Source organism: Cricetulus griseus, chromosome 6 (genome assembly GCF_003668045.3).
Source record: "Cricetulus griseus strain 17A/GY chromosome 6, alternate assembly CriGri-PICRH-1.0, whole genome shotgun sequence".
Taxonomy (NCBI): domain Eukaryota; kingdom Metazoa; phylum Chordata; class Mammalia; order Rodentia; family Cricetidae; genus Cricetulus; species Cricetulus griseus.
The window spans coordinates 108,361,889-108,376,643 of record NC_048599.1 but is presented as its reverse complement, the minus strand read 5'-3'; the positions used below and the strand labels follow the sequence as shown (position 1 = coordinate 108,376,643).

The 14,755-nt window shown below is 34.8% G+C and overlaps 1 protein-coding gene across 1 annotated transcript in view; it reads right to left on the bottom strand.

Moving 5' to 3' along the window:
• The window catches only part of Scn7a (sodium voltage-gated channel alpha subunit 7), a 77,734-nt gene that overhangs the window by 36,127 nt on the left and 26,852 nt on the right, over positions 1-14,755 (bottom strand). Inside the window, exons 3-9 of the mRNA XM_027420261.2 lie at positions 14,077-14,195; positions 13,583-13,672; positions 11,963-12,091; positions 10,652-10,743; positions 7,598-7,804; positions 6,141-6,210; positions 3,221-3,362 (exon numbers count right to left, since the gene is read on the bottom strand). Coding sequence (XP_027276062.1) covers positions 3,221-3,362; positions 6,141-6,210; positions 7,598-7,804; positions 10,652-10,743; positions 11,963-12,091; positions 13,583-13,672; positions 14,077-14,195 — 849 coding nt within the window. The remainder of the gene's footprint in view (positions 1-3,220; positions 3,363-6,140; positions 6,211-7,597; positions 7,805-10,651; positions 10,744-11,962; positions 12,092-13,582; positions 13,673-14,076; positions 14,196-14,755) is intronic.

Genomic DNA, 14,755 nt, shown 5'->3' with positions numbered 1-14,755 from the left:
AGAAATCAGTTTACACAACAAGATATGTTACTTGTGGCATTTTAATAACTTTCTTTTTGCACACGCCTTTAATATCAGCTCTCAGGAGGCAGGCAAAGGTAGATTTCCATGAGTTCAAGTCCAATTTGTTTACACAAAGAGCTCCCAATCAGCCAGTTACACACACACACACACACAGACCATGTCTCAAAAAAAAAAAAAAAAACCCAAATAACAACAATAGGAAAATCAAAACCAAGACACAAACAAGTAAATAAAAATCCAGAATACAATTCTACTTTACAAATGTGTAGTATGCTTGATTTTGATTTCCACTTAGGAATACATTATCATCCGTTGATTATGTTTAAAAAACATTACATTCTGCAATCATTTTAAAGACTTATTTTAGTTTTCCTCTCTCTCTCTCTTTCTCTCTCTCTCTCTCTCTCTCTCTCTCTCTCTCTCTCTCTGTGTGTGTGTGTGTGTGTGTGTGTGTGTGTGTGTGTGTGTGTGTGTGTGTGTGTGTGTGTTTCTGCATGTGTGTTTTTACACATGCTTGGGGGTGCATACAGAAATAAGAAGAAGGCCCCAAATTCCCTGAAGCTGGAAATACAGGGGTGTGTGAGCCACCTAATAAAGGTCTAGGAAAGAAATTCAGGTCCTTTGGAATACAAGAAAGTTCTCTAATCTACTGAGAGGTCTCTGTAGACTGTTTCCTATCATTTTTAAGGACCACATGTGCACACATAGATATATTATAACAATTTAGATATAATAGAAGAATATTTTGGTATGTGACTTTTTTTTGGTGGTGGAAGTGCCAACTTGTATAGCCACTGTGGAAATCAGTATGGTGACTCCTCAAGAAAATGGGAATGAGTCTACCACAAAATCCAGCAATTCCACTCCTAGGCATATACCCAAAAGAAGCACATTCATATAACAAGGACATATGTTCAACCATGTTCATAGCAGCATTATTTGTAATAACAAGAAACTGGAAGCAGCCTAGATGCCCCTCAACCGAAGAATGGATAGAAAAATTGTGGTACATTTACACAATGGAGTACTACTCAGCAGAAAAAACAATGGAATCTTGAAATTTGCAGGAAAATGGATGGAACTCGAAGAAACCATTCTGAGCGAGATATTCCAATCACAAAAAGACAAACATGATATGTACTCATTTATATGTGGACCTGCTTTATGATACATAGTAGTGACCATGCTTTATCAGAGCTGTTTTTAATGATGTTGCTCAGAATGGATTCCTCCCAGATGATAACTGAGAAGCTAATTTTTAAAAAAATGGTGCCAAGTACCACAAGAGTAACAGAACTGTGCTGTTTTCGGGGATTTTGTTTTTTCCTTTTTTTGTTGTTGTTTGTTTGTTCTGTTTTAAATGGAGTGTGCTGAATGTCTCTACAATTTTGTTCAAATGACTGCAGAACCTGGAAAAGCTGTTGCTGCTATTGATGCATAACATATTGCCATTATTGCTCTCTCTATATATATATCTATATCTATCTATATATCTATGTATCTATCTATATATCTATATATCTATATATATATAGATATATATTTGAAACTCAAATATATGATGAATCCAAGCTGTTTCAGTGAGTGCTCACCTGTGCATGCAAATTTGATTTCATATTTTGTAAGTGGTATGTGACTTTTTATAGGATCCTATTCTTCAATCATAATTACTGTCATTTTCACCAAAGCTTAAGTGACTATCTGCAAAAGACCCTCACGGTCAGACCTATTGACTGTTGACATTGTAGATAGGAGTTGTCATTGGAACCTCACCAAAGACTCTAGCCATTGTCTATTGTATTGTATACTAGCAATCTGTAAATAATTCTGCCCTAATTGTATGTGTGGCCTAGTAGACTCTAGAGGTTCTATAGTATATGAACTGTGGATTTTGGTATATCATTGGCACCATCTCTAAGGGGAACAAGACATTTGTTTATATTGACCAAGTGAAACAGCTCTCTTAACACAACACATCTTTAAAAGAAGAATACTCTCAACTCTAAAAAACTTTTGGAATTCGGCATAATCACTCTGTTCCTTTATCTTTGGATATTAACTATGCTGTTTCTATCATAACATCATATAGTTCACAGTAATAGAAATATTCTTTAATGGAACTCTGAATGTCTATTGTAACAAGTGACATCCCTTCCTGAGATGCTGTTGTACAAAAGTATCTATGAAGGCAAATTCTTAAAATTTGGATATTGTGTTCATAACACTAAGACTTCTATCATCACATCAGGAGCACTCTTTAATATTTAAGCAGAAAGCATAAAATAGGATAGAAAGAAATGGAAAATTCACTTACTAAAATATTTAATGCATGCCTATCTCACAGGCCCACAATATTTTCATTCAATAATTATTACCTAGAAATGTTCTTTGTATATATCACATATAATAAACAGGTCAGCATTATGGCTTTTGGAGCAAGAAAGTGAGCTCCAGTGGTTACCTTTGGAAATTTGAAGACATTATTCAATCCACTCAACTTTTACTTTCTTATCTAAAAAAATAAGTAAACGGATGTTCTCAATGAATTCATGTTGGGCTGAAAGTGTATATGTTTCACATGTGCTTACTGTGTCTGACCAAACAAATAACACAGCTCAACATTATGCACCCACCACAGCAGATGGCTGCTTCCACTCGGACCATGTGGTGGGTAGTTCTGAAGCAGCTGTCAGAAGAAAAAGTATTAGAATGCATGGGGCAAGTTCAGAGCCTGAAATCTGAGTGTGACTACTATGGAATTATATCACTTTGGAACCTCAGTGAAATGCTTGCAAACCTAAATGATTCCAACCTAAAGGTGGAATGTCCTAAGTGAAATGCTTGCAAACCAGGGTCTGTGTTTTGACCCTGGAGTATGGCTGTGAAGATGAATTATTAAAGACCAAACACAGACTGGGCACAGGCATTAATTGAGAGTTTCACATTCACCAGCTGTGAGTCTTTGCTTTTGTCCCTGAATTCTTCTTCACACAAATATCCCCTAACAAATACACTTTCTGTCTCTCTCTCTCTCACTCTCTTTCTCTGTGTCAGTCTCTGGGTGAGCATGTGTAGTCACATGTTTCTTTTTAACAACTTGACTTACATTTTGGGCCGTATTTTGCAATGGCGGAGAAAAAGGCTTTAACATCTTTGGATTGTGTAATCTGCAGATTATTTTAGATTATCTTCTTACCTGGTGATAGAGTAATTCAGGGTAATCCTGGGTCATCAATCGAAACAAAGCAAAGAAGGCCCAACCAAAATTGTCAAAACTCGTGAAACCATTGTCAGGATTTGTGCCCTCTTTTACACACACATAACCTTCAGGACACTGGCTAAAGAATAGAAAAAAGGAAGACATGTTCACTATAAAGCAACTTTCAGGCAATAGACCAATCATAAATACTATCTAGCCTTTGCCTAGGAGCACAGAACTATCTCCTTGCCAAAGGTAAACAATTTTCTTTTTACAGAAAACACTAAACATGAGATATATTCCAGGTTGATTCACTTGAAAAGTGTTGAACACAAATTATAAGTACTCTCGTTAGTTTTCAAAAAGATCATTCTTTAATGATTTAATTGATAAAAGGTATATATTTATCACATATATGTTTTTAATAATCATACAATGTTGAATCGCTAAATTATGCTAATATATGCATAGTTCACATATCTACAAAAACCGTGACAAAGATATTTACCAACTTCAAGAACATAATGTACTGTTATTATTCATCATTTTGATGTTCAAAATCAAATTGGAGAAGCTGAAACTGTGACTCAATGGTAAACTCTCTAGTATTTTGAGTCCTTCAGTTCAAGCCATAACAGAAAAGCACAGGAGAGAAGGGAGAGGGAGGGAGGGTGGGAGGGAGAGAGAGAGAGACAGAGAGAGAGAGGGAGAAGAGAGAGAGAGAGAGAGAGAGAGAGAGAGAGAGAGAGAGGAAGAGAGACAGTGGGAGAGCGAGAGGGGGGAAGGGAGAGAGTCAGAGACAGAGAGGAAAGGGAGGGTGGAAGGATTGGAAAATCTGTGAATATCATAGAAAAAGTATAATAAATGTTAGAAAATAGCACTGATAAAAATAAAATACAATATTTGAGAGCTTAATTTTCAAGTGATCTCACCTCAGACCCTTAGTTCCCATTATTTAAGGGTGAGAAAACATTTGTCACATTAATAATTGAAAAGCAGAGATAGAACTTGTGGGGAAAAAAGCACATTAAATATTTACTTCCTTCCCTTTCAGGGAGTTCTCAAACTTTTATCTATGTAAGGATGGAGTAATGTGGCTCCTTATGGTATTGGCTCAATAAATGCTATTTTTTTTTCTATACAAGCCTTTGCGTAGTTTCTCCCTGACATTATTTGGGGGTTAGCCAAGTTGTGTGCATTAGACATATAATGGAAGACACAGTGGTTTAAAACACCTGTGTACCAAGGCTTGCTGGACTGCAGTCCCAAGAATTAGAGCAAAGGCATGCTTATTGTTATAGTCATCTAATAACTTGGGTTACCTTACCATGCTTGAAACTACAGTGTTAGAGAGGAAACACAATATGGCTTTTGTTCATTGCCTTGAAATATAACACTGTGTCCTTAATATTCACAGCCAGATGCCTTCCCAAGGAATATGGATTATATTTGAAGAAGAGGGTTACTGAATATGATGTTATAAAGAGAAGGGATCAAAAGCTGGATTTGAGGATAGAATGGAAACTACGTGATAAAGCTTCTACATCATCCAGATTTATATAAACTATACATGTGTGCTTTCTTCTCCTTAGTGCTTTAGGCATCCCAGAATGTAAGGGGAAAACAATAAAAAAGCATCCTATGGATGGATGGACAGCAGATTGCAACTGAGAGCAAAGCAATAAGTACCACATCTAAGTTCATATGGCTAGTAGTGGCTTGTTGTTATTTTCTTATTTGTTTCCTTATATTCTACAGGATGCAACCAGTAAGATGGCTAAGGGGGCTAAGTCACTTGTCACCTGGCTTGATAACCTAAGTTCAATTCTTTGAACTCACACTGTGGAAGAGAGAATCAACTCATGCAAAGTTGTCCTCTGATCTCCATGTGTGCCATGACACACACCCTCATATATAGGTAATAAATAGGAGTTCGTGTTAGCAACACATGAAAATTATGTTGCCCTGCTGAATAATTATTTACAAATATTTTAAGTAATTTTATTAACGTAAAAACACATATAAAATACATTTAGACACAACATAAGTAAAATTACAGTACATCTTAAATGTTTCTCTTCTTTAAAAATTCACAAACATATATGTTGAGGGCCTAGGTCAGTCATATGCAAGCTCGCTCATTGTCGGTTCAATCTTTGTGAGCCCCTATGAGCCCAGGTTAGTTGATTCTGTGGGTTTTCTTGAGGTGCCCTTGACAACTCTGGCTCCTAGAGTCCTTTCTGCTCTGCTTCTGTAGGATTCCCTGAACTCTGTCTAATGTTTGGCTGTGGATCTGCATCTGTTTCCATCAGTTATTGGATGAAGCCACTCTGATGACAATATGCTACAGTTGTGTAGCTTGGTCCTCTTGTAGTACTCCTAACAATGGGAACAGAGACTGTCTCCAACTCTTTTACTGACTTTTGGGATGCTACTCGTCATACTGGGTTGTCTTGCCCAGCCTTAATATATGGAGAGGTGCTTAGTCTTACTGCAACTTGATAAGCCATGTTTTGTTGATAGTCATGGAAGACCTGCCCTTTCCTACATGATAAAGAAAGAGGAGTGGATTGGAAGGTGGACCAGATGAGGAGGTGGGGTTGGGACTGAGAGGAGAGGAGGGAAGGGGAACTACAGCAAGGATGTAAAATAGAGCAAGCATCATAGCCAACTGTTGGACACTTACGCAAAGGTAGAAATTTAAGCCTGCCTGAATGAGGAATGCATTTCTTTTATTTATAAGATTTGGGGTCTGTGGCATTTTGTTATAAACTTCTTAAACAGAATAAGACAACTCTTTGGCACAGCTTTGTTAAAGTAAGAAAATATAAGTCAACTGAGAATTGTAGTAAATCACACATTCATTTGAAGAGTAAGTGTTAATGATTAGTTAGAAGAAAGCCTTACCCCTACCTACCCAGCATCTGTCCTATTGCCGCAAAGGAGAGCATCTCTCTCTCCTTCCAAATAGTAGAAGTTTGCTCTTTCTGAAAAAAATAAGAAAGAAATGAGATTCTGTGTTTAATCTTGAGTCAGCCACACGAAGCCCATACGGATTTCCATAGGAGTTGCACATCTGTCTATGCCTAATACTTTATAAATACAACATTTCCTGTAATTTTTAATATGCCATTGACAAAATGGAGATTATCAAGATTTACAGTAGTATGCATCAAGAAAGACTCAGAAAAATTACAATATTATGCTTCAACAAAATACAAAGATTCAGATTTCTGTTTTGTTTGGTTGCTTGTTTATGTTTTTAGTAACCAATAAAGTAGCAATAATTGCTTATTTTAAATAATTAGCATATTTTAGTGATTGCATTGGGAAGACCAGTGGGTACTTCAGTTGGGAACAGGATTTAATGTGCACCTCCCTTGATTTCCACGCTAGATTTAGTACTGGGATGTATATGGAAAAGAAATGAAATATTAAGCATGTTCATGTGCTCTTACAAGTCCCTGTTGCAGCACTATCACACTATGAGTTGGTCAAGGAGCTCAACTGTAATGATTTCTTCTAGTGTTTATGAAACACAATAAAAATGGAATTAACACAGGGGGCTGCATAAGACTATATTTTTAATAGAAGAACACAGACACATTCCCTAAATATTGCCAATGGAAGCCTAATCTGAGACAAGAGTCCAATGTAAGTTTCTTGCCTGGTGAAAAGGTTTTCAAGTTAGTCTTTGCCTGAATAGAATCCCATTTTTCCCTGCCTAGGAGTTATAAAACCCTGGAATATAATTAAATTCCTTTCTTTTCCTATTCTGTTGCTGATGATAGCAGGGCTATTACTATGTCTCCTCTGAAAATATCATGATGAATATACATGTATTTACTGATGTCCAAAAGCTAAGAAATTATATTTCATTTGTTATTTTATACTTAAAACATTTTTCTTTCTATAAAAAGCAGAACTAAAATATTTTAAAAGTACACTAGTAACTGAAATCTTACCATTGTAAGAATTTACATATTAAGGTGATACTCTAACATTTAGAGCAATCACAAACATTATAACAGATAAACTAAATATTTGCACTTTAATAAACAATTCTTTAAATAGTGGCAAAAATAAACTTTAAGCTCCCTGGAATGAATTTAAAAATAAAATCTTTATGATTTTATGAAATTTAGGTTCTCCTGATTAACTCTGAAAATTGGGTAATTTATTATTGTGATTAAAACAAAAAGAAAAACAGATTTGAATTAGTTCTTTTTTTTTTTTGGTTTGTGATTATACTTAATTTTTTCCCTTTTTTATTTGAATTAGTTCTTGGGTATACTTAGAACATTTATAATTTGCTCAGAAACAGAGTCTTCATTTCTCTAAAGACTTTTTATCATTAGATGGAGTCATTCTTACCTGTAGTATAATACTGGCTTCCAGTTCTGTTGTGCACAGTTTCAGTTTCATTTTCTTGTGGCCAACGCAGACATTTGTGCTTTAGATTGCCCATGAAGAGGCCCATCCCCAATAGTGAAAATACAGTCAGAAAAAACAGAGTTAGGACAATGGCACCAAACAATTTCTTAAAACACTGGGTAAGTGTTGCCACAATTGACAGCAGGCCTGGGAAAAAAAAAAGGCACATATTTTTAATCTAAGAAAGAGAAACGTATTTCTAACAAAGCAGTTACAGCAAACCTCTCCTGTGGAAAAATACCTGTCCCTTTGAAATCAGTTAGTTTGTCCTTCATTCTAATTCCTATTGCCTGTGCCTAACAAATATTGGGAGCCAAAGTCACAGCTAGAGGGTTCTATGTCATTGCTGGTTATGACACTTGATGAGATAGTTCGGATACACCATTTTAGTGGGTGCTTGCTTGAATAGCTGGCTTGTTGTGTCAATACCCAGGCTGTTCATACAGTAAAGAAACACAAATAGGCTTTGATTTAAAATATTGTGTCTGAATTATCTAGTAAAGCTACCTTTCTATTTTTAAGGATTTCTTTCATTAACAACCCAAAATAAACAAGTTCTAATACATTTTGGGAAAGCTCATATTTTACATTTGCTCAGGTGTCTTTTCAGGATCACCAATAATGCAGAATACAAAATGTGGTTTTCTCTACTTTGTTACTTTACCCGACTATCAGCCGAAACAGAATCTCTTTAGACGTCCTTCATACTATGCCTTAGTTTGGTGCATTGATAATAACACATTTTACTTATATGGCTACTTATCAAGCATCTTATAATTGATGTCAATATTCACCTTAAAATGTGAGGCTAGATCTCTTTTATCTAATTTTCATTTTCTGCCAGAGAGATATAGGTTTTCTTATGTTGAAATCCTCAAAATCAGATGACTGATTCTGTGGGGGATATATCTTGTATTGGTAACCACAGCTTTGGGGAGTTGATGTGTGCAACAGCCAGGTTGTGTCCCAGTGAAGAGCCACACTCATATATTATGGGCAGCACTAATTAGATTCAAGGGTGAATTAATATCTCAAAATTATGTTGGGCATTGGGATAGAGATGGAGTGGGGTTCTAGAGTGTGCTGGAGGAAGGTGGCAGAGGATGAGTATGATCAGTAAACAATTGTAAAGACTAAAAACATTCTAAAATTGAATAAAATACCACATGCTTTTTTCTTGTTTTTATTTAATGCACAGATGAAATTACTTTCTTCTGAATGATGCATTTCTCTTCCTGTCTTGTACTATCTGTTCAGGTAGGGTATATTGTAGGCAGGTGCCCTACTCTGCTTTTGTTGGACAAGGAAGAGCCACAAACAACATATCCACTCCTAACTCTAGTGGCATATCTTTTTTTTAATTGACTAAAATTTGCTCATATTTCTTAAAAATCCCTCTGGTGAAGATGAAAATGCTGCCATTTTATGTTCTTATTGTTCTCAATGTACAAAGAAAGTTAAAGGTATCATGTTCCCTCCAGAACAAAACTATTTGGTTTATTCCCTGGTTTTGATTGGATGGCTATACCACAAGCTACTTTTGTCAAATATATTTACTGGGTTGTAATTTAGAGGTCCTAAAATATCCATGCTTAATATACTCAACTTGATGTTTTAAAATATGTATAAGTTGTTTCTAAAGATGTGCCTTAGTCCCAAGAGACTCCATTTTTATAAACAGCTTTTGACCACAATGTGAGGGTCGAGATGATTGTGGTCCTCATGGGACTTGCAAACAGTCCATCTACCTTGCACTCACAGAAAGACAGATGGTATTCCAGGAAGTATAAAGTGTGTTTCCTTTTAAATTTACCTGAGTAAACTGAGACTGTAGGGGTGCATGAGCATATTAAAATCATCTCAGGCAATCTAGGCCCAAGATTTTTTGGACAGGCTGGGTTGAAGAAAGGGTGTGACTTATTTTTATCACCTGAACCCAACAAGATGATAGAAAGTTAACAAGGCAGAGTAAAGTCATGGATACATGGTGTGTGGTAAGGATCCTGTGTATGATCCTGTTTGCTTCAGTTCTTCCATTACTGATGCAGCATACACTCCTGGCATCTGCTTGTCTCCAGACTCACCTGCTGATGCTGAGTCTGCAGTCTCTAAACTGACCTGATTTCTGACCTTTACCTTACAGCAGGACTTAATTCTTCATTTTCATTCTCAATCGTGAACCTTCCGGTGGCCTCAACATAAACTTGTTCCCTAAATCTGATTTAGGTTCACTGTTATTAACACACAGTCTACACACATTTTTCTCAGTCTATTCCAAAACCTCTTAAACTCTGCTGTATTCTCTCAAACTTGTATGTATTCTGTAAACCATATTGATAGAGGCTATAGCTACATTTATTGTGTGTTCTATGTTGTATGATATGAGCATTAATATGAGCGACTAAGATTGAAATAAAACAGTCTATATTGATCTTGGTCAGACTACCAAGATTGACAGGATTTTCCGGCAAACTTCTGAAATTGAAACATTTCACCTGCTGAATTCATTGCATTTTGCTGAATTCTGTCACTGTGTAAAGTCACAAACTTGTTCATCTGTTTCTTACAAAGCATGCTGATAACAATATTAGTCTATGTTCACTCATTTCAACTGGTTTCTTGATAAAAAGAAGAAAAGAAGGAGTCACAGCAGCATTTTAGAATCTCTGTTTTTTTGGAATTTAAGGAATCTAAGGAATATTTATAATTTCTCTTTCAATATGTAAAGATAATTGAAAGTGAAATCATGATTGATTTTTAATCCATATTTTTCCATCACAAGTATTAAAGTCCCACAACATAAGAGTCAAATGTATTGTTTTTCTTGCCTTTCCTGGTTGACTAGTAAATTTAAGGTTTATATGACTTAAGATGATTTTCAAAGTGGAAATATTGTTCAACTTCCCATATTTTCTGAGTAATAAGACAGTTCAAACATATCCACAGATGTACAAAAAATGCAATGAAAATAAAGAATCAAATATAACTTCTTACCTTGGATCAAAGGAATAAGCTTCAAAATTCTCAAGGTTCTAATAGTTTTAAGCAATAGAAGGAAGTTTAGAGGCGAAAACCTTGTGATAAGCCTGTGGGAGTAATTGGAGTTATTTAGAAGTCATTGAATCTATGGCTTTTGAAAGGTACTATAAAAATTATGTTTCCAAGAATTTCCCCTGCTCCCATTATTGCATTCTAGAAATAGTTTTATTGTTGATTGGAAGCCAAATTTGCTCTGAACAAGGTAGCTACTATGTAGTAGTAGTTCACAAATACAAACTTTGAGATTATAACTCTTTTACTCTATGCTAGATTAGATGTGGAACCACAGTCTATAATAAATGTATAAAATGTTGTTGCCTTCTTATAAAAATGACAGTGAAAATTAAACCTGTGAGCTGGTTCTAAAAATAGGAATACGATTCATCTTAAGTATTTAAACTCCTGCTGATGAAGAACATAATGGTGACTAGTGATAAGAGCAAAAGGCAGGATGGATACTGTGTAAGAGAATCTATACTGCAGCCAGAATGCCTGGGTAGAATTGACACTACTGTTTTCTAGTTGCCAGACAGGAAATATGGTTAATATTTTGTTCCACAATTACCTCAGTATTAAAGTGGTTATATTTCTTTATTCAGAGGACTTTGTGGGGATTTAAAGTAATAATGTATTCAAATTTCATAGATGTGAACATATAAACAATTCATACTATCTGTACCAAGTTTAGATAAGTCTTAGCTAGCAACAAAGTGAACAGAAATGGGAATAGAAATGACAATAATTATAATGATATTGGTGATTACCTTTAATTTTTACCATATGGTAGACACTGTATTTCATGTTCATAAAAATCATTTTTAAGAAAAAGTGAAATCTGTTTTAAAATTATTTTAACAGAAATTTGCCTCTACTAATCATTTTCACATCCACAAAAGAGGATACAGTCAATACAAGCAATGGAAAATTAGAAAAGAAATAACATTATACCTAACACTGGAGAAATGTGAGTATTTAAACACTTTATTCAGACATTTAGCATACTTACTTGTCTCAGACCATGGGCTAACAGTTCAGTATTGAGTCTCAAGTAAGCTAGAGACTTCCCCTAAATCTTAAGGATGTCCTGAACTCAACAACAAAAATTAAAAAACTGTTACAGTGAATTATTATAAGACATTTTACTTTTCCACAAGACAGCAACCAAGCCCATTCCTTTCAAATATAATGGCCACCTAGAGAGGGTTGCCTGAGGAACTCATGATAACTGAAATCCTTAAAATGTTTGCAATGTGAAAAGCTACTCACTCAAACAAAGTTACACTGAAATCAAGCCAGTTCCATAGATCCCCAAGGAAGGAAAACGACCCTGCCCAGACACCTCTTGCAATGACTTTTACAATTATTTCAAATGTGTAAATTCCAAGAAAAGTATTCCTGCAAGAAAAAAAATCACACAAATGTTTACTCTTGAGGATAGTACATTGTCAACTCTGAAATTTTATGTCTGTGACAGATATCCACTATGAAAAACAAATCATCTGGAAAGTAAAGTTTTATCTGTTGGTAAGGCAGAAACAGTCAATCACACAAGGAACCAAGATCCTGTTCCCCTTGAACTTTAACTGTATAGAGGCCCTCAGTGATACCCTGTGGTGGCCTTGCTTAACTTGATGACCTCTTCTCAATAGTTCTGATTCAGAGGTTATATATAATGTTTATAGTATGTAGGTAAATTATGAAAATATCAAATATATCCTATATAGAGATTTTAACATAATTAATTATGGTACTATTCAAATCCCAATTCAATACAAATGTTTTCAAGAATGCACACACACACACACACACACACACAGAGTTGTTTTGAATAGAGTTAAAGCTCAAAGTTATTGTCTAGAAGCCTTATTTTCTAAAAAAAAATGTAATTAGGTTTTTCTTTAGTCTACTGAAAATCAGACTCTTTAGATTTCCAAGAACAGTGAAAAATATAAAACTGACAATTATTAATGAGTGGAAATAATAAAACTTTGAAGAAGAAAGAAATCAACCTGAAGTGAAACCTCATACATTTGATACCATGGTATGTATAGACAGCAAACGACTTAAACATTCCAACTAATATAATTAAACCCTCAGTCTATTTAGAGCTGTAGATATTTAAACTGATAATACACACTTATAATGCCATGACTCAAGAGTCTGAGATAGGAGGTTCTGTGTAAAGGCAAATAAGAGCTCAACAGTAAGCATGGGTCAAAACAACACTAACAAAAAAGTAAGAATAATGAAAGGACAGGAAAATCCTCAAATTGATGAATTAACATATGCTTATGTATAGTTTTTATTTAGCAAATTCAATAACAGTGTTCATATCAGTATGCCCCACAAATATACCAGTATATGAAAATAGAAATATTAAATTGTGGATTGTCATCCAAGTGTCTACATATTGGGAACTTGGTTCCATTGTGGTGATGTAAGATTAAATGGATTCTTTAAGACACGGGGCCTATTTGGAGTTCCTTGTGTTACTGATATACCTACTCACTTGTTTCTACAAGACTCATGAGAGGAGTAGTAGAAAAACTGAGGCTGGCTTCCTGTAATTCATTGGCTTAAGGTCAAATTACTGCTTCTAACAGAACTCCTGCTCTTTCCATGGGGCACAGTTTAATGTAGCAGAAATGACCTAATTGGAATTGAAACCTAACAACGGGTGCTGTATCCTTGAACCTTTAAAGTTGTGGGACAAATAAACCTCTTGTCTTCATGTTTTTTTTTAAATTAAAAGTTTTAAAAAGTTAAAGTGTATTATGTTTCAATACATAACATATTTCATAATTAATATAATAAATAAATTAAAAATGTTAAAAACTATAATATAATTACAGATTATTTTACATATAATAAAACTAAGTAACTTACTGTACTGTTATTGTCCATTGTGGTGGATTGCTCATGGACATAAAAAAGCTGTCAGTGAGGACACTAATTAAAATCAGAAGGCGAAAGAGAGTAAGCCATGGTCAAGGAATAATGGATAATGAATTACATTAGAAAGGGCCTAATATATAAATTGTATTTATATATACAAGGGATAAGATCATTTTATAAATATTGAAAACACATGTTATTTGTATTGAAAATTAAGGATTAACATTTGTTAAACTATTTTCACTATTTTATTAAGCTCTATTTTCCATGTGTTTTCAAATGCTGAAAAATTATCCCCAAATATCCAGTATTTAATATGATGACATAAAGTACCAATTAGAAAGCAGAGTTCTACAGCACAGGTTGAATAACAGAACATTTGGACTTGTTACTAAGGTACTGAAGGCAAAGCCTGGTCAAATAACAGCATCTGGACTTGTTATTAGTGCATTGAAGACACAACCAACTCCCCTTAGAAAGGATATGGATTCACCAAAATCTTGATAGCCACTCTTCTGAGAGAGCTGAAAGGAGACAATGTGCAGAAGATAGAAACTGCATTGAACCTGAATATTACTCTGTTTCTGTTTAAAACCATGAAAGTCTGTAAGAAACCACAGAAAATACAGTTAACTAGGAAGGCACAACTTAAGCAACACACTGCTAATGCTCAGGAGCCTGAAATTTGGTCATCTTTTCCAGGGCTTTGACATCTAATTATAGTCAAAGTAAAAAGAAGTGGTTTTCATTTATGTTTAGACTTAGCTTTGCTTTGTTTTGCTGGTTATATACTGGGGAAAGTCATTTACCATGCTATCACAGTCCTGTCTTCCAATCGATCTACTGTAACAGAAAACACTCCAGATGGTGCATGGATTTGCACTTAAAGGTATAGGAGGGGCTATATTTCAACTACATGAATGGGGGATTTTTAATTTTATACCAGGGAAAATCAATGTATATTATTATTAAAGCAAAGAAGAGCCAACATTTTGAAATATCACATTAATCACTTAAATTATTTATGAGGGAGGGGCTGGAGGAAGGACAAGTAGAGGAAATGCAATGCAATTCTATTTTAATTAAAATGTATTAAAAATAAAACAAGTAAAAAATAAATCCTACAAATTAATGCTTGAAAAATCTAATTTATTGGTATGATTG